At 41.0% G+C, this 24,824-nt stretch overlaps 1 protein-coding gene across 1 annotated transcript in view; it reads left to right on the top strand.

Annotated features, from left to right (window-relative positions):
• LOC129708659 (leucine-rich repeat-containing G-protein coupled receptor 6) overlaps positions 1–24,824 on the top strand; it is a 249,491-nt gene that overhangs the window by 154,618 nt on the left and 70,049 nt on the right. Inside the window, exon 4 of the mRNA XM_055654554.1 lies at positions 3,511–3,582. Coding sequence (XP_055510529.1) covers positions 3,511–3,582 — 72 coding nt within the window. The remainder of the gene's footprint in view (positions 1–3,510; positions 3,583–24,824) is intronic.

Here is a 24,824-nt window from a genome sequence, read left to right on the forward strand (position 1 = left end):
TTACAGTTTATAGTTTGCTTTATAGAACAGGTGGGTAGAATAGTAATTATGTTTTGGGTTAGGATTTGGGTGAGAATGTGGAAGTGAAAGAGTGCAATGTACCTGAAGGAAGATAAATATAATGTATGTAATATGCATGTATACGTATGTAAAGCGCAGTAGACTCAATGGGCCGAATGGCCTACTTCTGCTCTTATGACATATAACTATAATGCAAGAAGATAGTCACCAGGAATGGAATTCAAAGGATATCTCTTTACTTGAGGAACTTTTTACCACAGGCAGTAGAACTAAGTATTATTTAAGAGAAGGAGGGACAAACAGAAGAATGGAAATATAGATGCATAATAGTCTTAGATGAGAGTGAAATGGCTTGCCTGTACCAGTGCCTGCACTCTGTATCTTCATCTTTTGCTCTAACTATTGTACTTGAGTTTGACGTACTAATACATTTTAACCCTTAAAAGAAGATAATTTGTTGTAATTACGTAAAATCTGAGATGGCAGATCAGAATTACTCCTTGGCGAAATGCCTAGCCTCTGTTAGTGTATATGAGTGTTCTCAGAATCTCTCAAAGAATCTTCAGCAATGGGTTGACAGAATCACCAGAGAAAACAGTGGAGTGAAAATCAGACAGCAGATAGGCACAGGTTGCTGGATTATCTCAGCAGGCCAGGCAGCATCTCTGGAGAAAAGGAATAAGTGACATTTCAGGTCAAGATTCAGAGTGTTTCATTGGCCCAGACAGAACAATGAAATTATTGAGTCCCTTCTTCAGATTGAGAGTCAGGCGAGAGGGAAACTTGAGGTATGAAAAGTTACAGAGCAAATCAGAGCCAGCGCCGAATACCAAGGAAAGGTGGAGCCCACAATGGTCCATTGTTGGCTGTGGAAGAGGTGATAACAAAGGGATACAACCATTGAAACAAGCAGGATGACAATGAAACTAGCAGCAAGACCGTGAAACTAGAAGGTCAACAGTGAAACTAGCAGGTCAACAGTGAAACTAGCAGCACAAGAGTGAAACTAGCAGGACGATTAGGGTTGGGGAGGGATGGAGTGAGAAGGAATGCAAGGGGTACTTGAAATTAGAGAAATCAATATTCATACCGAATATAAACACAAAATGCTGGAGTAACTCAGTGGAAAAGGCTGCATTTCTGGAGAGGAATGAGTGACATTTTGAGACCCTTTTTCAGATTCAGTATTCTTTAATATTCATACCGCTGAGTTGTAAGCTGCCTATATTCATACTGCTGGGTTGTAAGTCAGACAGATTCACTCATGTGCTGGTGATTCACTCATTTAGATTACTCATGCAGTTAAGGAGAAAAATTTAACTTTCTGGTTGGAAATCTGATATTTGCTAGTTTTTGCACCACTTTTTAGGTATGTTACAAAACCTACCTGAATCGTGGCTGAGCATCTGCCCCACCCCTTGTGTGTGATTTTGGCGCTGTTTAGAGGGGGCGGGTTTAAAACACGATTTTTACTAGGCTGTTGCAATCGAAAATGTTCAGCCTAGTAAATCATTAACGGAAAATCGCTGAAAGACCCCGTCGCAAAAGGTATTATTAGTTTTTATGGCCTTGTAAAATAGTTAGAGTAATTTAAAAACCACTATCTCACTCCGCAACCTCTCGCAGCCCCAGGGTTTTATAAAGCAAACAATTAAAGGTATGTACCTTATTTTTACATTAAATGGGGCATGTATATAACCCTGTAATTAAAGTTTTCTATAGCGAGTAGTTCATTTTGGGCTCTTTATATCCCGCAGTATTTTTCTGGGCATTTGAGGGCACAAATCCAGTGCAATGTGAACGTTCTAAACCAGCGCGTTCCACATGAACCCACTAGAAAGCCGATTTAAATTGACTTTAATTTACAGCAATTGAACACTAAATTCCTTCCATTTGGCCTATAAATTGATGTAAATGAGATTTAAAAATCATGTTTTATTGTGAATTACTTGTGAATATTATTTGGACACTTGGGCTATTTAAAAATGTTAATCATTTATTAAGAAATGGATAGATGTTTAGATCTAGTAAATTGAAGTTTGAAATTAGCTACAATTGGGTAACTAACTAATTATATGCTTTAATTTCAGGTCATCCAAGTTAGATTATTTTATATTTGTTTCAGAATGGTTCAATCTATGATAACTGAAAATTTCATTCAGTTCTCTTAATTTTTAACTGAATATGTGCTTTTGACTGTCCACGATCACAGCTTTTTTGTTATGTCCATAGAAAATCAATAGGGAACAAGATGCTAATTTCCGAGTATGAAAATGGCCATAACCTTTTTATTACTTGAGATATGAAAGTGAATTATGTGTCAAATTAAACTTATTGTTATGCTTTATCTGATGGGATAAATTGCAGACTTAATTTTTTAAATCTCAAAATTTTGTAACATTGCACCACTTTTCTCTTCTCCAGAATACTCAGTAAGTAAATGCAAAATTAACATGATTTTATAGAAAAACTTTGGCATATCTTCAGCTAAATCTCGCTTTAACCTTGTTTATCCAAATTTCGTAATTTCCAGCATTCAGGAACAATAACCCAATGCAGTTGAGTTCTCCCTGCTTAGCCACGAATCCCGAGCTTATTGGTGACACATGAGATGCAGGAATGTTGAACAATACACTTAAAGTGCTGGAGGAAGTCAAGGAGTCAGGCAGCATATGGGAAGGGAAGGGACAAGCAAAGTATTAGATCGGCTTCTTCTTCAGACTGAAGAAAAGGGGGGATTCCCATTCTGAAATGTAGAAACAAAGAACTGCAACTGCAGATGCATTGTTCAGGGAAAATGAGTTTCCCCTTTCTGTCATAGATGAGGCCTTCACACATGTCTCCTCTGTGTCCCGTAGTGTTGCTCTTGCAATAAGGACAGACTTCCCTTGGTCCTCATCTTTCACCCACCAGCCTCTGCATCCAATGCACAGCAGTCTGAAGAAGGCTCCAGCTGGTTGACCCAGCAATTTGTGTCTATCCCATTCTGAAATGTTGCCTGCCTATTCCCTCCCCAGATGCTGCCTGACCTGCCGAGTTCCTCCGGCACTTTGTGCTTCGGCCAAGTTTATTATTTGCCTGCCGCTCTCAATCAACTTGGCACAGTTGATTGCTGAACTTGATGTTTTCTGGTCTGCATGGCATTCTCTCTTGAAAACAAAATGAGCCACAGGGGAAGCCACTTTTGCAGGTCTTGCAACTGTACAAAGAGGTCCAATTGCAATACCAAAGAAATTAGATCAAAGAGTTTTGCAGGCGCCCTTGGCTAGTAGTTAAAACAAGCATTAGACCCCATACATATGTAAATAAGGGACCTAATGGCTGACTTCTGTGGAACCGAATATGGGAGGTGAGTGCAAACTGAAACCAATATTCACACACCCATTTATTACCAAGAACTATTTTCCACCCCTTAAATTGTATGCAGTTTGAGTGCAAAAACAAACCTGGCTGATTTCAAGGTAATTCATTTATATTTCTTTTTAATAGAATGTTACAAAACAATCAGCTGAAGAGGCTCCCGAGTGAGGCGTTGTGGGACCTACCCAACCTCCAATCACTGTAAGTTGTTAAGAACTATAATCATTGATTATGCGTTTGAACTCGGTAGGATTTAGTCTATGACCTTCACTAGGAGTGCCTGTCAAGTCTCATCTCACTACCCATGACATCTAGTTTGATGGATGACTCTGAGAAGCACAAACATGTTTCTAGACAAGCTTACAATTCGCCCTGAGCTTAACAATCGTAAATCTTACAGCGTATAAAAAATATTCTATACTAATGATAAGCGTGTGAATAAGCTACATGAGAATGTGAATGTAATGATCTGAACCATCTGATTCTGCATAGTCCTAATTGACACTTTGTGCTTCATGGACAAGAGATTTAAGACGTTACTTTAGAAATACAGTGCGGAATCTGAGCCTGCACTGAGCCTGCACCGAATAGCGATCATCCTGTACACTGACACTATCCTACACACTTGGGACAATATTAATAAAACTAATCAACCTACAAACGTGTACATCTTTGTAGTGTGGGAGGAGACCAGAGCACCCGGAGAAAACCCATGCCGTCTCAGGGAGAACGAGTAAACTCCATACAGATAATATCCATATTCAGGATCGAACTCGTGTCTCTGGCGTTGTAAGGCAGCAATGCTGCCACCGTGCCACAGTGCCGCCCGCCCTATGTTGGGTTGAACTGCCCAAAAATGATGAATGAAGAACAAATGGGGAAAAAGTCAGGCCACATACATTTAACGTTCTTGGCATTATATCTTTGGACTTCTACATTAATTGCATTTTAGATTTGAAGATTATATTGTAATTATGCATTGGGGAAGTCTGTGTTTGTGGGAACATAAACTGTCTTCAATACCTTAATATTTTGGACCAGCCTTTTATAGGGTCTGTTAATTGACCATTTCATCAAAAGGCAAACAACCGGCATCACTTTGCAGTGGCTCACTGTTACCACATACACAAGAAAACTACTTTCACCAGATAATTGTCCTAACCTTTACGCCACATGTCGTCTGCAGCGCATGTAATACACTTTGTGAAAATAAGCTTCTCTGTAAACACGCAGGAAGCACCTTTTGTGGAGTACATGACCATTGTAGATCATTTGATTTAATTTGCAAATGCAGGGAATAAGATGAACAGGTGCTACTTTGCTTAACCTGCAGTTCGAGAAAACATTGTATGTAACAGTAGACTGCATCCAGACAAGAAAATGGGATAACATTCACATGCTCAATAAACAAACGTTGCCTTCATTACACTTGATACCATTCAAGGACGGTGCTTCCAAAATCAGATAAGAATGAATGTAAAAACTAGGCTGCAGATAACAATGCCAACATCAAGGAATGATCTGTAGTATTATGTTTCCTACCTCCTTGTTTTTAACTCAATTGTTATGGGCCTTGGTTATCTTTTCATTCTTAATAAATAAAACAGTAATCTCATTGTGTTCAAAGCAAAGCTGAATGACAATTTTTTGTTCGGATCTTAAGAAAATGACAAATGCATCCTTCGGATTCTGTGCTCTGCCAGTTGAGGTAATTGAGGTTGCAAATGTGCATTGATCGATTGGGAGTACCTTATTTTGTATTTGAATCTGTAGTCGAATCTACCGCCAAGGCAAAAGATAATAAATAGACACAAAAAGCTGGAGAAACTCAATGGGTCAGACAGCATCTCTGGAGAAAAAGAATAGTGACGTTTCGGGTCGAGACCCTTCTTCAGACTGAGAGTCAGGGGAACGGGAAACGAGAGATATAGGCGGTGATGTAGAGAGAAATAAAACAAATGAATGAAAGATTTGCAAAAAAAATAATGTTGATAAAGGAAACAAGGCATTGTTAGCTGTGGCCGAGGTGAACACGAGTAGATAGCAGTGAAAACGAGTGATAACGGAAAGATAGTAGAGCTTGATTTAGAAAATTGTTCGGAAACACAAATAAATTGATTGATTATAGAGTAGAAACAAGGAACTGCAGATGCTGGTTTATACAAAAGGACACAAGTTGCTAGCGGGTCAGGCAGCATCTCTGGAGAACATGATACAGCTTGGAAAAAGACCCTTCAAGTAGCCCTTGCTTTCCCTCTCGCTCCATCTCCTCCGCCTTCCCAGTTCTCCCACCATCTTACTGGCTCTGACTACATTTTATCTCTGTACCACCCACTCCCCTGACATCAGTCGGAAGGGTCTCGACCCAAAACATCACCCATTCCTTCTCTCCAGAGATGCTGCCTGTCCCGCTGAGTTACTCCAGCATTTTGTGTCTACCTTCGATTCAAACCAACATCTGCAATTCTTTCCTACACATGGAATGTGCGATTTCCCAACATGTAATGATCATCTCAAACCATTCATAATGTCTATTTTATTCCAATGAGTTGTTCGTGCCACAATTATTTCCCAGCAACATGCTCTAAAGCTACCTTTAAATTATGCAGCTTAGAAGAAAACATAAGCCTTGATGGAGCAATGCAAGTTTTTCAACAGTTATAAAGTGGGGGCGCTGTCCTATACGGCTGTCAGTCCTGCAGCTGTCCGTTTTTTTCACTTTTTTATTATTTTTAATACGTTAAAGTGTGTAGTCGGGGGGTCTAATCTTTTTATGTGTGGGGGGTGGTGGGGGGGAAGGGGGAAACTGCTTTTTCAAGTCCCTACCTGGTCGGAGAGGTTGCCTTCCTCCGAGCAGCAGCTTCGACCTGTTCTCGCGGCCTACCAGCGGGTCCTGGAGCGACGTTTCCTGAGGGGACCTGGCCAGAACCTCGGCTTTGGCGGCGGCACAGCGCTGGAGCGCTAGGCCGGAGCGGGCGATGCCTTGCCTGAGTCGCCGCGCTAGAACTCCTGTATGCTGGGACCACCGATAAAAACATCGTGGAGCCGCGGTTCTGTGGAGCGGCCAGCTGCAGCGCTGAACTTTACATCCCGGAGCCTGGGATCTCTCGCCGAGATCGCCAGTGTGTGAAGCTCCGTCCAACGCGGTCTGTTGGCTTGGAAGCCGCGGTTTCCGGTAAGAAGGCGGCCGTTCTTGGCACCCCAAGCCGCTGAGGGTTCTCCCGACGCCGGAGTACCATCACCCGGCGAGAACGGCCGGGAACATCGGGCCCCATAACGGCGACTGTGGAGGCCTCAATAGGCCCGACTCTGGGTGGACAAGAGGATGGGGACTGGACTTTGTGCCTAAAACATTAAAACATGTTTTTATGTTTTAATGTTAAACTTCTTGAATGCTATGTTGTATTTTTATTAGTGTGCTGCAAGGACATCTGAATTTCCCCTGAATAAGGGGATTAATAAAGTATTTATTATTATTATTATTATTATTATTATTATTATTATTATTATTATTATTATTATTAAAAGAGGTTCACAAGTTGCTCCTTTAGCCATAAGACATAGGAGCAGAACTAGGCCGTTCAACCCATCAAGTCTGTGGCTGATCTATTTTTCCTTATCAACCCCATTCTCCTGCCTTCGCCCCGTAACCTTTGACACCCTTCGTAATCAAGAACCTATCAATCTCTGACTTAAAAATACTCAATGTCTTGACCTCCTCAGCCATCTGTGGCAATTAACTCCTCTGGCTAAAGAAATTCTTCCTTACAGTGCTAGACTCGGGTTCGACGCTGGCGACGGGTGATGTCTGTATGGAGTTTGTTCATTCTCCCTGTGACCGCATGGGTTTCTCCAGGAGCACTGGTTTCCTTCGACATTCTAAAGACGTACAGGTTTGCAGGTTAATTGGCTTTGGTGAATTTTAAATTGTCCCGAGTGTGTAGGATTGTGCTCGTGTATGGAGGTCGCTGGTCAGTGCGAACTTAGTGGGCCGAAGGGACTGTTTCGGCGCCGTATCTCTGAACTAAACAAAACTAAAAATGCTTCACTGTACCTCTGTACATGTGACAATAAACAGAACTAAACTGAACTTAAATAAAATTTAAAAGAAAATAGTTGATTCCACTTAAAGGGCCTGTCCCACTGACGCGACCTTTCAGCAACTGGCTTCGACCTTCAAGGTCGAGGGCACTCGCCTGAAAAACCTCGAGCTGGATTGACCATCAACGTTGAAACCATGAGCTGGATCAACCAACCGTACACACAATCACATCGCAAAGGGGGAGGCAGGGTAAGCGGGGGAGCGCTGTCTGAAATTCACACCCGCGATGAAGAGGAAGGTAAAAGAGCTGCACAGTGTACAGCAAGTCCTTTAGAGAGTGGGGGTGGGGGGGGGGGGGGGGGTAGGGGGGGGGGGGAGGAGGGGAGAAGAGAAGAGAGAAGGGGAAAGAAGGGGGGGGGGGGAAGAAGGAGTGGAGACACCTTTTAGAAGTCAGACAATGTTTAATAAAGTTTAGCGGGCATTTAACCTACCGGTAGGTTTTCCTTGGTCCTGAAAACTCCAATGAGCCAATTAAAATGCCCGGTCAGCGAAGGAGATTGCCTACGGCTGCCCGCAACTGCCTGTAACTACATAGTGACCCCACTCCGCTGCACTATGAGTTTATAAGAACCATGCCAACCAATTTTTACTCACGGAAAAATGTTCAACATGCTGAAAATTTTTCCTCGACCAAACTGAGGCCGCTCGAGCATGAAGGAGAGTTCAGGTGACCTCATAGGACCTCCTAGGACCACATGTCGACCATGCTGCGAGTTTGAGTCGAGGGCAAACTCTTCTGAACTCGCAGATAAGGTTGCCGCAGTGGGACAGGCCCTTAACAACGATAATTGCACAGCAACAACATGGGGGGGGGGGGGGGGGGGGGGGGGGGGACACTGCTGTGACCAACCAAAATATTCAACGTGGTAATATGATAATTATCATTCTTGATCAGTAGGGGTTTCAAGGGTTATGGGGAGAAGGCAGAAGAATGGAGTTGAGAGGGAAGATAGATCAGCCATGATTGATTGACTCCATGGGTCTAATGACCTATATCTGCTCTTACAAGTTATGAACTTATGAGCTCATAATACATAGTCCACATCTTTGTAAACCATTGTTGTCTCAGCACCAAATCCGCAGTGCAATTTATGTCACACAAATCACATTTAGGTAAACAGTTCAAAGGAGATAGATTTGCCACTACAGCTGCCGAGCTTCTTTAATATAACCTTTCAAGCTTCACCATTAACCTGTCCATTGTTAACTGAAAGGTAACGGTTGCTTCATTGTGTGCCAACCTTAAGCTGCAGCACACAGCAGGCATTTGCTGACGCACACATCGGCAAGCTTCCAGTGCTCTGCCTCTGGGCGGCTGCCCATTCTGAATCATTCCCAACAGGTGTTTGCCCAAAGTGTTTTTATATTCTAACTAATAGACACCATGGAGAGAGTTCAAAAGCAATAATTAAATCTCCAGGTTCAGCTTCCACACCACAAGAGTGTATTAATTTGCAATGTCGACTGAGCCACCTTTGGTTAGATTACCACTGTCAACAACTGATTAAAGACTATTGATACATGGGTAAAGGAAGCGCTGATATCATACTTTGGTTAATTGATAACTTTAATTTCACAATGTTCTCCCAAGTCTTGTAATTAAGTTATGTAATAAAACAAGTTGCTAACTCTGGTTCAGAATCAGAACAAATAATGTAATGTAAACTATTTTCAAATAATTTTCAATTAATCAGAACACACCAGTTATTACAAATAATCGTGTTCCTTTGTGGAACATTAAATAAGGAATCACAAAAGATAGCAAAGAACATATTTGCTCTGGTGTAACTGGGTCGATTAATGTGAGCTCCACTGAGCAAAATTCTTTTGCAAAGTATTATTTAAATTTATTGAACCATTCTATTGGCATTTATTGTTAACTATCCGGAGAAAATTCTGGGGATATCAGAAATGTACACCAACTGGTGAGATAAGAAGCTAATTGGAGGTAAAGAAAGTGATTTCCTCTTGCTCTCGTGAAATTGTGCCCATCCTTCCCAGAAACGTTATGTTCTAATCCCTCTAATCTAATTTTCATCTCTTTAAATAAAATTAAGTGGCTCTTATCTGAGTTACAAAGAAGTTCATTGTTGCTGAGGCCTTGGGAATTTTTCAATCTAACTGTAGAAATGGTCAATCGTGCCATCTGGTCCAACTGTTCAGCATTGTTCCATTGAGTTGAACAGTGGAACCCCTTCCTCCTCAACCGTATCTCATTTAGCTCTCATTTCCCTTTCCCCTGACTCTCAGTCTGAAGAAAGGTCTTGACCCGAAACTTCACCTATTCCTTTTCTCCAGAGATGCTACCTGACCCGCTGATTTACTCCAGCATTTTGTTTATCTTCAGTGTAAACCAGCATCTGCAGTTCCTTCCTACAAATGTTGTGTGCTCCACCACGAAATCTCTTCAAGGTATGCTTATGTTGAAGAAGTTCTCTCTCTGACAAGTGTTCTGCAACATCCTCTCTCACTGCATTTGTTCTTTGTACCATTTCATACCTCTAGTTTCCATCTCCCCTGACTCTCAGTCTCAAGAAGGGCCTTGACCCGAAACGTCACCTATTGCTTTCTCCAAAGATTCTGCCTGACCCGCTCAGTAACTCCAGCGTTTTGTGTCTATCTTCCACCTATCACTTGCCACTCTTCTCTTCAAGCTTTCTTCTCCCCCCCCCCCCCCCCCCCCCCCCCCCAGCCCGCACCCAGCCCCTCCACCCATACAATCAGTCCCTGAAGAAGAGTTGTCCAAAACGTCACCCATACATGTTCTCCAGAGATGCTGCCCTGACCTGCTGAGTTGCTCGAAACAGAAACCTGAAACCCAGTAGATAAAACCTGGTGTCACCTGGTATTAGGCTCCACATCGCAGGTGATACATGCAATCCAAATGAATTCAATGGAAAAGTAAATCAAATGAAAATGAATACATGCATTGTAGATTACAGTTTGGTTTGTTAAAGTAGCCCTGTTAAATGAAGGTAGTTAAATAATCTATTGGCCAAATTTTAATTTTGTTTACTAGGGCTGCTCTGTATCTTTTTGCTTTACCATGCTCCTATTAACTTGGAATACATGATGTCTGATTGTACATTTATTTGCTGTTAAGTCGAATTTGGCTGCAAAACTACAGTCAGTAAGACTGTCATTTTCCCATTCATTTCCAGTCCACAACAAATATACACTTCTGACTCTTAAAGTTGGTCAATGCAGTTAATTCCCTTTTAGATGCAGTCAAACATCAGAGAGGATTTATTTTTCCTCGAGTCACTAAGGCCAATAAGAAAATAACCAAATGCACTAAGTGTAGAATCTTGCTTTAAACTTGTATCAATATTCTTGCTTAATATTAGTGAATGGAATTGAATATAATCCAAACTTTTTTTTTCATTCTATTCTTAAATATGTAAATGTTTTATTAAGTCATGCATTTAAGGATAAAGAGCTGACAGAAAATACAACCCAATGATATTAAACATATGGGAATTATTCTTTGCACCACATATTTGTTAAATTGACAATGGATCTCTCTCTAAAGTTTAAAATCTAAAAGTTGTTATCCATAACTTACTTATATATTTAAAATAAGTACTTGCTTACACTGTAAATGAGGTATGAGTACAATTACATATATTTGCATGAGTTTTAACTTTGATGATATATACATTCATGCTCAGGGTCCTTTGTGTTATGAGCTTTTAGACCACCAAGCTAACATGCCTATTTACGATACGATATGATAAAACTTTATTCATCCCCGAAGGGAAATTGGTCTGCCGACAGTCACAACACACAAGGTACACAAAAACTTGAAATTAAAAGTGAAAACAAAACGAAAAAGACACGCAACTGTTAGCTGGATGCCGTGTGCACAGCGCCTTCACCGGAACAAATGAACAAACAAAAAAACAAACACAGACTTATTCCCTGGGCAGAGGATTTTAAACTACAGTGTCCCTCCCCCACACTGGGTCCCCCTTTGTTCTCCCACCATCCCTCACGGTCCCCCCATGCCGGGTCCTCATTGTCTTCCCCTCCCCCCTCGGACCGCGAGGCCCCCTTTGCCGCTGAAGCCCACGTTGCTGCTGAGACCCACATCGCTACCGAGGCCCACGTTACTGCAGAGATTCCCGCCGCCGCCGAGGAACACTTCCGCCGATGCACACGCTTCCGCCGTGGCTCCCATTGTCGCCACTGCTGAGGCTCCTTCGGCCCAGATGGCCTCGCCTCCCGGCTTCATCACATTCCCCTAGGAGGCCTGTGGGGAGAGTCGGGTCTACCGGGGTGTCTTCAGTCATTGTTCTGGCTGTCGGTAGCACGGTTGTTCGGCGGGTGGGAGCTACGAATAAGGAGCTGACAGAAAATACAGTCCAATGATATTAAACATATTGCATTTATTTATTTATGGACCATTAAATATGTGCATCGTATGAGGTAAGCTGTGTATGCATGTAATCCTGTTTATATTTATGACTGTATTCCAAAGACATTAAATGAGGATATTCAAGCTTTTAAGGAAATTGAATAATTGCGGTATATCTCAGTGGAACAGGGAAATGGGATATAACTCCCTTGATAGCTTTGTGGGTAAGTAGAGCCTTTGCTATGAAAACAAAGTGTAGAGACTGGGAAGATAACTGCTTTGATTTTTATTCTGTCTGGAATTAGCTGCTCCCAGTGGAAATGAAGCTAAAATTGACCAGTATTCATAAGGTACCAAGGGGAAATAACCCAGCCATGGCTTCCTTGCTGATTGCTATCGGATGTCCCATTGGGAAGCATATGTTTGTGTATGTGGAAGGTGAGGTCAGGATCAGGCTAAGTGGCAAGCCCTCTTGGATGGATAAATACACACGCTAGTGCATCTATTGATGTCTGTGAAGCAAAGTGCAATGTGAAAGAATCAGTATCCACAGGAAAATACGTGGCAAAAAATGTGAACATTTTATCATTTGTGATTATGCGTTATACTTCAGTTTTTGGTGTGGATTGTCAATTTTGGTCCATGTACCTTGAGGTGTCAATGGGGGGCAATTAATTAGTATGGCAAATGGACTTTATTGCAGGGAGGAAGCGTTATAAGTGCAAGGAAGTTTTACTGCAACTATAAAGAGATTTGGTCAAACTACAATGTAGAAATAAAGAACTCCAGATGCTGGTTTATACCAAAGAGAGGCACAAAGTGCTGGAGTAGCACTGCAGGTCAGGCAGCATCTCTGGAGAAAACAGATAGGTGACATTTTGGGTTGGGACCCTTCTTCAGGCTGCTAAGTCTGCCAGTCTGAAGAAGAGTCCCAAGCCGAGCGTCACTGATCCTTTTTCTCCAGAGATGCTGCCTGGCCTGCTGAGCTTCTGCAGCACTTTGTGTCTATCTATGGTCCAACCACACTTGGAGTATCATCTATAATTTTGGTCTCTGTGGTTATGAATAAATGCACTTGCTTTGAATGTGAAGGGTCATCGGAATGAATTCTGGGGAAAGGAGATTAGTTTACAAGGGACCATTGAGAAGAACTTCTCTGGACCATTTAGAATTTAAAGGAATGGAGAGAGACAGCATGAAAGTAGGGAATCGAGTCTGCAGCAACCATCTCTTAATGATCTTGGTTATTTGAAACCAACATGGTCTCAGGGAGTACGTGAAAACTGCACACAGACAGCACTTAAGGTCAGGATAGAACCTGGGTCTCTGGTGTTGTGAAGCAATACATCTTCCAACAATACATTTCAATGTTATAGCAGAGGCTTTATTTCCAACACATTACAACATCTAACACCTGCAGCTGAGCACTAGGATCGTTTGCTCATGTGTCAGATGAAGTATAGCTCGGTATTTGGCTTCCGTCGCTGTCTAACATGTTGACAGAATTTGTCGCCCGACGCGTCACAGAGTGCATCGTGTCGTCGTTTCCGGGGATCGCCACGAGAGGGCTTCAGCCATGATCCCCAGCACTGGGATCATACGGGATAATCTTTATTTTCCTACTAATCAAAATGGAAATGTGATTATGTCAATCCTGTAATAATGGCTGATTGTTGATCCCTTGGTGGTCAGTATCCCCTTTATTAATTGAGGCATGTACAATAACAATAATTAAAAAACAGTTTGTCAGGTACCTGGATATGAAATGTTTGGAGGATTATTGGCCAAACACAAGCAAATTGATAGGGCTATCTTAGAGGGGTAGGAAGGAACTGCAGATACTGATTTACATTGAAGAGAGACACAAAATGCTGGAGTAACTCAGCGGGGCAGGCAGCATCCTCTGGGCGGGGGGGGGGGATGGAATGGGTGATGTTTTGGGTCGAGACCCAACCTGAGACCCATCCAGAGATGCTTCCTGTCCCGCTGAGTTACTTCAGCATTTTGTATCTATCTTAGAGGGGTATCTTGGACTAGTTGGGCTGAAGGCACCATTTCCCTGCTGTATGACGGTATGTCTATAGTTTATGTTTTCTATTGTATATAATACTTGTACTTGGGTTGATTTGTTTTTATCCACTTGGTAAGCTCTTCCTCCAACTAATGCTGTTTGACAATGCTGTTAACCATAATTTAACAAAACATGTTTATTTGGAATTTGAGTATCTTTCAAAGAGTGGATGAGAAAGAAGGATGACGAAGAACTAGTGTGAACGGGTGATCGATGGCCAGTGTGGATACGATGGGCTGAAGGGCCTGTTTCTAGTTTCTTAACTTATTAGTTTCTTAACTTGTTCACTCTTGGGTTGAAGGTATTTCTGGGAATGCCAGCATTAGTTGTTTGGTCCTAACATAGAGACTAGATAGGATAAATACAGTATTTTTCATTCCTAAAGCGCATTAGCGAACAAGATAATGAAGCTCATTAACATAACCATTCCATACCATTTTATTTCATTTTTGTTATTCCAATTTATTTTCCTCTTGAACACAATTTTTTTTAACTTGTTTATTTGGCCTTGAGTGCCTTTCAAAGAGCACTTTGTTAAATATACTGATAGATTTTAATGGAACAAAGGTGTAATTGAACCAAAGTTCACTTTAGTTGCTCAGTTTCAATTAAAAAAAGTAAAACATTACCAAAGCATTTTATTTACAGCAAATACCAGTTGAGGGAGCTATTATTAGTATTTATAAAGTAACTTATACAATTTTTAAACAATAAATCAACATAATATGTCATAATAAATATGATCATTGTATTTCATTGCCAACTTCACAGCTTTTCATACGTTTCCATGTTTTCAATAAACCTGTAGTTTTCCCCGTCTTTCAGTGCCCAAGCTACCTGACGAGTGCTTTTATTTGTAATAATAGTCAACTGTGGTATATTTTATTGAATTAATTGTAAAAAAAGTTATAATCTTCCATGCAAATTTTGCAATTGTAATTTGAATACCAACCAAAAAGAACTGCATTTTAGTAATTCGGCAAAAGCTCTCTGAGCAAGTGCCAAAGTCCATTAATCAGTGTACAAAAGGGTTTTTTGTAAGCAGTGTAAGATTAGACTCCCATTATGGGACTGAATGGTATTTTTTTCTAGTTAAATGATTTATTAGAATATCTCAAGCCACCAAATAGCCTTCAAGACATTTTATAAAGTGTACAGTCTGAATGTTGATGTGAGAGTACTTAAAGTGGTGGAACCAACTTAAAACCATTGACTTTTGGGTTTCATGATAACGTCTAAGATTATTTGCAAGATAATGATGATTAGACCAAACCCCCCTAAAGAAATGGGAATGAAATGACAGGATTATAATCCACTGACAGTAATGGTTAACTTTTTTCAGTTTCCCCATTCTAATTAAGTTTAGTCTGTTCTAGTTTAGTTTAGTTTGGTTTAGTTTAGAGATACAATATGGAAGCAGACCCACTGGCCCTGTGTGTCCATGCTGACCCACAATCACCAATACACTAGTTTTATCCTACACACTAGGGACAATTTACAGAGGCCAATTAACCTACAAACCACACGTCTTTGGAAAACAGGAGGAAACTGGTGCATCGGCGAAAATCCACCCGGTTATAGGGAGAACATGCAAATGGAGAGCGCACATCACCTGAGGTCAGGATCAAACTCGAGTCTCTGGTGCTGTGGGGCAACAACTCTATCGCCGCACTACTTATATGCAAACTGCTCCATACATAGAAGAGGACGTTTGCATTAATGAAGATGCTAAGTTGGCTCTTTCAGGAGGTTGCAATATGCTTGCATTCAACAAGATACATAAAACTTGAAGCACAGCCACAGTTGTGCAACAGTTGCACAGTTGGCAACAGTCTATTTGCACACAGCAAGTCCCTTCTCCCAATACGATAGCCTCTGGCCATGGGTTGTGGGACTATGTGAGAAAATAAAACAGTCCACCTTCAAATATTTGCAAGAGATTCCCACCAGTGGTCTCACTATGTCTGCACTTGCTTTCCTTATTTGGATGAAGAAGTCCCACCAAACATCCAGAAGTGCAGTAAGAAAGTCCCACCTTAAAACATTCTTTCATGTTTTGACATACTAAGTTTAGTTTAGTGATACAGCATGGAAACAGGCCCTTCGGTCCACCGGGTCCTCGCCGACCATCAATCACCCATTCGCAATAGTTCTATATTATCCCACTTTTTCATCCACCTTACTTCTCTGGAGGCAATTTACACGCGCCGATTAACCAAGTAACCCACACATCTTTGAGATGTGGAGGAAATCTGAGCACCCGGAGGAAACCCACCCGGTCCCAGAGAGAATTTGTGAACTTTACACCTACAGCACCCAAAGTCTGGATTGAACGAGGGTCTCCGGCGCTGTGAGACAGCAGCTCCACAGCTGCGTCACTGTGCCGTCCTTCAGATATTAATTTTTGTTTAAATTATCAACATTTCAAAAAAATTAAAATGAGCTGAAAAGATAAATAATAAAAAAAGACATTAAGCATTTAACTACATTGGAGTAATTTAAAAGAAGTACTACCCCCAACCCCCACCCAATATTTTATATTTTATATTGTTACAGTGAATAGATTTCAAAGGAAGCATGAAACCCAACAAATAGTTCCCAATATAAATTCTGGGATTCTCAACAAAAAATATATGTCCATCAGCAGACCAAAGACCCATGACAGCTCCGAAGCCAAAAAAGCTCTGTGCATGCTGGTCCCAAAAGTGAATCTGCAATCGTTCATTACAAGCGCTCCACTCTTTTAAATTTTTATTTCAAGAGCAGATTCACCTTTATCTTGTATCTCTACGCTGTAAACCGTTTGATTGTAAATGTGTATAGTCTTTTCGCTGGCTGGATAGCATACAACAATGAAGCTCTTCACTGTACCTCGGTACAAGTGACAATTATAATAATAAACTAAACTAAACTATTAAATGTCCAAGTAATTGACAGATTCAATGTTCCCAATCATTCAGCCTGATCATGAATGTTCAGGTTCGATATCACATGCAAGGCTCAGAATGGGTTCCATTTAAACTGATAACTTAAAAATCAATACAAATTTAAGTGGAAGAAAAACCCAAACTGATAACTGCAGGGCTGTTTGATGTAAAATTATTGGCATTTACTAGGAAGAACTGGGCTGGTGCAGATTATGTTTTGCAGAATCTTGAGAACATTTTTGAGGAGGTAGGCCAATAATGGTCTGAATATCAAAACATTGTCCAGAAGATAAACTTGCCTAATGTTCAAAGTTGGAAAAGATTCTGGAAGAGGCTTGACCTCTGCTTGCCAAATTTCATTTGTTCCTTATAAACCTGCCCAGCACAGAATAACTTGCTGACTAGATTATTCTAATTAATAATAATATATTTGTGTTTCATAACACAAGTCGATATACTGGTAAAGAAGACATGTGGTATATTTGCTTTCATAGGTTGGGGCATCGAGTATAAGAGTCAAGAAGTCAGAAAGCTGTATAGGCCCTTGGTTAGGCCGCATTTGGAGTATTGTGTGGAGTTCTGGTCGCCCCATTATGGGAAGAATGTGGAGGCTTTGGAAAGGCTGAAGAGGTGGTTTACCAGAATGATGCTAAGGGGGTAATAGTCACAGGGAGAGGTTGGACAGACTTTGATTGTGTTCTCTGGAACACCGAAGGTTGTGGGGTGACCCAATAGAAGTATATAAAATTATGAGAGGCATAAATAGGGCAGATAGTCAGAACCTGCTTCCCAAGATGGAAAAATCCAGCACTAGAAGGCCTGGACAAGGTGTGAGGGGCAGCATCTCTGGAGAAAAAGGATGGGTGACGTATCTGGTTGAGAACCTTCTGCAGATTCAATTTTCTCTATTTTCACAGGAGATGCTGCTTGGCCTGCTGAGTTACTCCAGCACTTTGTGTCTATCTCTGAGTGTCCTGGATATTGACACTGAATGCTCAAATGGAAAATGGTCCACCTTAAACCACAGGGTGCAGATAGGCCGAAGCTGGTGTTAACAATGTTGGCATAACTAAATTCACATGTCTTGTATATGTTCAGTATTTGAAAGAATATGTGCATGGTAATTTGACTGTTCATTCTGATGCGAAGCCCTAGGGTCTGCTTGAATCCACATGCAGCTGTAGCGAATAAATCACTACCCAGAGCATGTACACAAGTAGCATATGGCATGCTTTGTTTAAATTGACATGTGACACATTCATTCCTACGTCTGAGAGAACCACTCATCCTTCCGAGCAAAACCCACACCTGCCGAACAAGTTTGAAGCTTTGCAATAACTATCCGATATGCTTTAAAAAAAAAATATTTTGGTATTTTGCCAAAATTAATGAAAAAATTATAGAATCAAAGCCAGTACAATCACCAGTCATGATTAAACTCAATGTAAACATCATGCACCATAAAATTCAAAGGGTGTGCTTCTTTAGTGCAAGAAATATTTTCTTTGAGCACTTATCTTTTATACAATGACAGCCTTGTATTTTAAAAAAAACCTTCTTTCCTTAAGGCGTCAAAAATGACCTGTAGCTCAGGACACATTAGTTTAATTTAGAGATACAGCATGGAAACAGGTTCTTCGGTCCACCAAGACTCTGCCGACCAGCAATCACCTATTCGTACTAGTTCTATCCTACACACTAGGGACAATTTACAGATGCCAAAGAACCTAAAAACCTACTCATATTTGGAGTGTTGGAGGAAACTGGAGCACCCAGAGAAAACCCATGCGGTCACAGGGAGAACGTACAGACTCCACACAGACAGCACCCGAGGTTAGGATCGAGGTCAGGGTCTTTGGTGTTATAAGGCAACATCCAGATGGCTGTGCCACTGTGCTGCCAACCTGATGTTTACTAATATTATGATCAAACCACCACTGCTTGTTTTCAAAGTCCAATAAATAGCACATTTTTGGATACAGCCAAGGCTTAGAAGGGTTTATATATTTATAGCTCCTTTGGAATTTTATTTGCGTGGGAACATGTTTGCTGATTAAAATGTTTCTCCAAAATATTCATACTTTTTGAATATAGAGATGATTAAATTGTACCATTTTGTTAATTGCGCCAATGCAATAAAACACAAGGAAAAATGTTGGGGCATAATTTTGCATATTAAAAACATTCTATGTGTTTTAAAAATAATGTTTAAGCATCTTTGAAACCCATAAATTAATAACAACAGAAACTTTTTGTCTGCCCGTTGCATAAAGACATGGTAAAAATTTAACTACGTTCCCAAAGATTTTATTTGGAACAGGTTACGCAAGCTCATTGCCTTTGATCATGCGTTGGTATTACGCAATTCATAATTATCTACTTGGAGAGACTGATCATCTCCACTTGTTTGAAATCCTTCTATACAGTAAATTGCATTGCAATTCCTCGTATGCTTTTTAAATCCAGTACCTAAATAAGCGAATTTGTTTAGTTTAGTTTAGAAATACAGCGTGGAAACAGGCCCTTCGGCCCACCGAGTCCATGCCGATCGGCGATCACCAATCCATGTTCTATCCTACACACTAGGGATCATTTACAGATGCCAAACAACCTAAAAAACAGCTAGTTTTTGCAATGTGGAGGAAACCGGAGCACCCGGAGACCTATCCATGTTCTCCAGAGATGCTGCCAGACCCACTGAGTTACTTCAGCACTTTGCGTCTATTTCTGGAGAACATGGATAAGCAACGTTTTGAGTTGGTCTGAAGAAGGGTCCTGACCTGAATTCCCTCCACTGTCTGACCCATTGAGCTACTCCAGGTCTTTGTGTTTAACTATGGATTAGGGTTATGGTCTTATCCATGAGTAAGTGACGCACAATAAAAATAATGGCATAACGGACCTCTTTGAGAACAGTATAATTCAAATTGCAAAATAAGCCATCTCATTTACCTTTGCTTGCCTTTCCAAAATGAACACTAAATCTGAGATGCTATTTTTGATATTTATAAACCTGGAAGTCTATTCCACTAATTTATCATGTTGTGTTTAAAGGGAATGGTTTAAGACAGAATTTTTATTTTCCATGTTTGAATTTGTGATTCCCTACTTGACAATCAGTGGACCAGGTCTGATAGCCTGAACTTATCATTACGGGTGCTGGAATGTAAATATCATCCAAATAATAGGAGTGCTCATGGACCAGGTCATAGCAATTGTGTTCACACTGGAGAGAAGGTTCTGTAATGCTGTCAAAGATTTCAGAAGCTTGATGAAAGGCTCATAGGTGCAGAATTAGGCCATTCGATCCATAAAGTCTACTCTGCCATTCATTCATGGCTGATCTTTCCTTCTTTCTCAACCCCGTTCTCCTGCCTTCTCCCCATAACCCTGGACACCCTTACTAATCAAGTATCTGTCAATCTCCACCTTAAAAAAACCCAATGATGTCCTCCACAGCCGTCTGTGGCAACAAATTCTACACATTCATGACCCTCTGATTAAACAAATTCCTCCTCATCTCCTTTCTAAAGGTATGTCCTTTTATTCTGAGGCTGTGCCCTCAGGTCCTAGACTCTCCCACGAGTGGAAACACCCTCTCCACATTCACTCTATCCAAGCCTTTCACTATTCAGTAAGTTTCAATGAAGTCTCCCCTCATCCTTGTAAACGCCAGTGAGTACAGGCCCAGTGATGTCACCGCTCATCATATGTTCACCCAATCATTCCCTGGATCATATCATGGGAGTCAGGCTTTGTAATGGACTTTGCAGTTGCTTTTCGCATCTGTTGTCTTTCCGCCGAATGGCTAGCACACAACAAAAGCTGTTCACTGTACCTCGGTTCATTTGACAATAAACTAACCTAAACTAAACTAGACTAAAGATAGACACAAAAAGCTGGAATAACTAGGCAGGTCAGGCAGCATCTCTGGAAAAAAGGAATAGATGACGATTCAGGGCGAGACCCTTCTTCAGATTGGAGAGTCAGGGGAAAGGGAAACGAGAGATACAGACGCTGATGTAGAGAGATATTGAACAAATGAATGAAAGATATACAAAAATGTAACGATAACAAAGGACAAAATATGTAGGAAGGAACAGCAGGTGCTGGTTTAATCCGAAGACAGATACAAAATGCTGGAGTAACAGCGGGATGGGCAGCATTGCTGGAGAGAAGGAATGGGTGATGTTTCGGGTCAAGACCCTTCTTCAGACTGAGGATCTCGACCCGAAACATCACCCATTTCTTCTCTCCAGACATGCTGCCTGTCCCGCTGAGTTACCCCAGCATTTTGTGTCTATCTACGATGATAAAGGAAACAGGGCCTTTTTTTAAATTTTTTTTTTTTTAAATCAAAAATATTTATTCAAATGTTAAAATAGTATTTACAATACAATAAAACAAAACAGCATCATAATACAAGACACAACAAATATGCTAAGCAACTGGTAAACAACTATATTGCAATCTTTGTCCAGGATACATTCAATCCCCCTCGGTGCCCAGCAGTCGCTGAACTACCTCAGGGTGCCCGTAGACAGGGCGTATTCCCTTTCTATCCGCACCCGGGCACGGACGTATCCCCGGAAAAGGGGCAGGCAGCCGGCTCGGGTAGAGCCCTCCACCGTCTGGCGCCTTGACTCGCGGATGGCCAGCTTGGCCGGAAACAGGCCATTGGTAGTTGTGTGCTAGGTGAGAATGAATACAGACAATGTGACTCAAGAAGACGACTTTGAAGCTGATACAACTTGGGTGGGGGATGGATGGAGAGAGAGGGAATGCAAGAGTTACTTGAAGCGACTCAAAGGGACAAAATCAAGGAGAAATCAACAGTTGCAACAGTTTTGTTTGAGAAGGAATCCATGCTTTATTTAAGTTTTTCATCGAAAGGAAATGTTGTCCACACACCTGCTAATGGACCACATTCCACGCCACAGTGTCATTGAATGGGAAAAGTTAGCCCTAGTGACTGTCCTTTATGTGCAGGTCCATAAACTTTCGGTCAGCAGGTCAGTAGACTTACTGGAATGTTTTGCTTCAAACCTAATTGAATTTGTAGGACACACTACAATTCAAATATAGTTCAAATTCAGGAACAGTTTCTTCCCAGCTGTTATCAGGGAACTGAATCATCCTACCGACAAGTAGAGTGTGGTCCTGAACTATAATCTACCTCATTGGAGACCCTCGGATTATCCTTACTCAGACTTTACTGGACTTTATCTTGCACTAGACGTTATTCCCTTTATTGTATACTTGTACACTGTGGACAGCTTGGTTGTAATCATGTATAGACTTTCCGCTGACAGCATAGCATGGCGCAAAAAAAGCTTTTCACTGCATCACGGTACACGTGACGATAATAAACTAAACTAAACTAAACTATGTATACTTCTTAACTGTGGGGTACTAACCAGTACAATTAGTAATGTACTAGGACAAACTCAATTAAAAGCAAATTATAAACTTTCCTACCAAGATATTTATAAAGGAATTACTTTTACTTTTTGTATTTTTAGAATGCACCAGCATGATATTTTCCTTTAAACCATATTACAAGACAATTACGGTTGTTCTATGTAACTCCTACTCCGTGGATAGTGATGAATAGCTGTAGGGAGAAGCTTTCCTGTTTTTGCAGGTGAAGTCTGTTTGTCAATGTTCTGAATTACTACAACCCATCAATCTAGACGGATTCACTTTGGAGACCATAGTCAATTTGTTGACTGCGACTTGACATCTTAGTGGGGAAGACAAATGCTTTCCTTGTTGTGTCACTGGACTTTGGCTTTGATCTCAGAAAGTGCGTGTGAATTAAGACATGGGCACATCCACTATTTGTTACCCTTCGCTCCCTGTACTCTACAACGTTGGCTGAAATGGAGCAAGTGTCTGCCTTTGAGCAACGAGGAGAGGTCAAAGATTAAGAATCATACTTCGGAGTTGCTCCTCAACTGAGTAGGTGCTCCTGGCAAACTGATTGAAGCACTTGGAAATGTTTGGTTGATGTTTTATGTTTTTGTTTCAAAGCAGCTCGCTTTGTCAATATGTGGCAAATAACTGCACAAATGTTTCATCTTTCCTGATCACTAACTTCTGTATCATGTTTCCTGGGTCACTCAGGTCTATAACATACTTATGCATGCTTACTTTGAATGTTGACATTGGAAGCATCTGAATGTAAGTGATGTTGTTAGCATCGGAGAGTTACAAAAGTGTATGGCGACAAGGTGGTTTTCACTTAAGAACTTACCAAATGTATTGCAAGGAAGTTTTTTTTCCTTCAGGTGTTCTTTAGTTTCTTCTGATGCTGTCAAATGCAATTACATCTGGGCATTTTCTATTAATCAATTGTGGCAGAAATCAAGTCTCAGATACTTAATCTTGTTACCACCCAGAGGTACACATAAGCTTGCTGGATTGGTTATTTATAGAGAAAAGAAGCCTTTATAGATTTCTTTGCCCTCCATAACTTTAGTTTTGAAGCTTTCCTGTTTTTGCAGGTGAAGTTTGTCAATGTTTCATCTAGACGGATTCACTTTGGAGACATAGTCAAGGTTGACTGCGACTTGAATCTTAGTTTGCTTTCCTTGTTGTGTCACTAGACTTTGGCTTTGATCTCAGAAAGGTGTGAATTAAGACATGGGCACATCCACTATTTGTACCCTTCGCTCCCTGTACTCTACAACGTTGGCTGAAATGGAGCAAGTGTCTGCCTTTGAGCAACGAGGAGAGGTCAAAGATTAAGAATCATACTTCGGAGTTGCTCCTCAACTGAGTAGGTGCTCCTGGCAAACTGATTGAAGCACTTGGAAATGTTTGGTTGATGCTTTATGTTTTTGTTTCAAAGCAGCTCGCTTTGTCAATATGTGGCAAATAACTGTGCACAAATGTTTCATCTTTCCTGATCACTAACTTCTGTATCATGTTTCCTGGGTCACTCAGGTCTATAACATACTTATGCATGCTTACTTTGAATGTTGACATTGGAGGCATCTGAATGTAAGTGATGTTGTTAGCATCGGAGAGTTACAAAAGTGTATGGCGACAAGGTGGTTTTCACTTAAGAACTTACCAAATATATTGCAAGGAAGTTTTTTTTCCTTCAGGTGTTCTTTAGTTTCTTCTGATGCTGTCAAATACAATTACATCTGGGCATTTTCCATTAATCAATTGTGGCAGAAATCAAGTCTCAGATACTTAATCGTGTTACCACCCAGAGGTACACATAAGCCTGCTGGATTGGTTATTTATAGAGAAAAGAAGCCTTTATAGATTTCTTTGCCATCCATACTTTAGTTTGAGTTTGACATTAGTTTATTGCCACATGTACAGAGGCACCGTGAAAAGCTTTTGTTGTGTGCTAGCCAGTCAGTAGAAAGAAAATGCATGATTACAATTGAGCCTTTCACAGTGTACAGATACATGATAAAGGGAATAACATGAATAACATTTAGTGCAAGATAAAACCTGTAAAGTCTGATCAAAGATAGTCTAAGGGTCTCAATTGAGATAGATAGTAGCTCAGGACTGCTCTCTAGTTGTCATAGGATGGTTCAGTTGCCTGATTACGGCTGGGAAGAAGCTGTCCCTGAAACTGGAAGTGTGCATTTTCACACTTCTATACCTTTTGCCTGATGGGAGAGTGACCAGGGAGTGACTCGACCTTGATTATGCTGGTGGCCTTGCAGAGGTGTAATGGTTTAAATGGAAGGGATGTTGGTTTGCGTGATGGTCTGTGCGGTGCCCACAATTCTCTGCAATTTGTTGTGGTCTTGGATGGAGCTGTTCCCAACCCATGCTGTGATCCCAATACAATTCTTTCCACGATGCATCCATAGAGGTTGTAGAAGTTAGAGTTGTTGGGGAGATGTTAACTTCCTCACCCCTCTCAGGAAGTAGAGTTGTTAGCACTGTGCTCAAGTTGCAATGCTATTTCACTGAGGTAACTGCACTGAGCTGAACCAAATCAAAGCACATAAA

The sequence above is a fragment of the Leucoraja erinacea genome, chromosome 24 (genome assembly GCF_028641065.1).
Source record: "Leucoraja erinacea ecotype New England chromosome 24, Leri_hhj_1, whole genome shotgun sequence".
NCBI lineage: Eukaryota > Metazoa > Chordata > Chondrichthyes > Rajiformes > Rajidae > Leucoraja > Leucoraja erinaceus.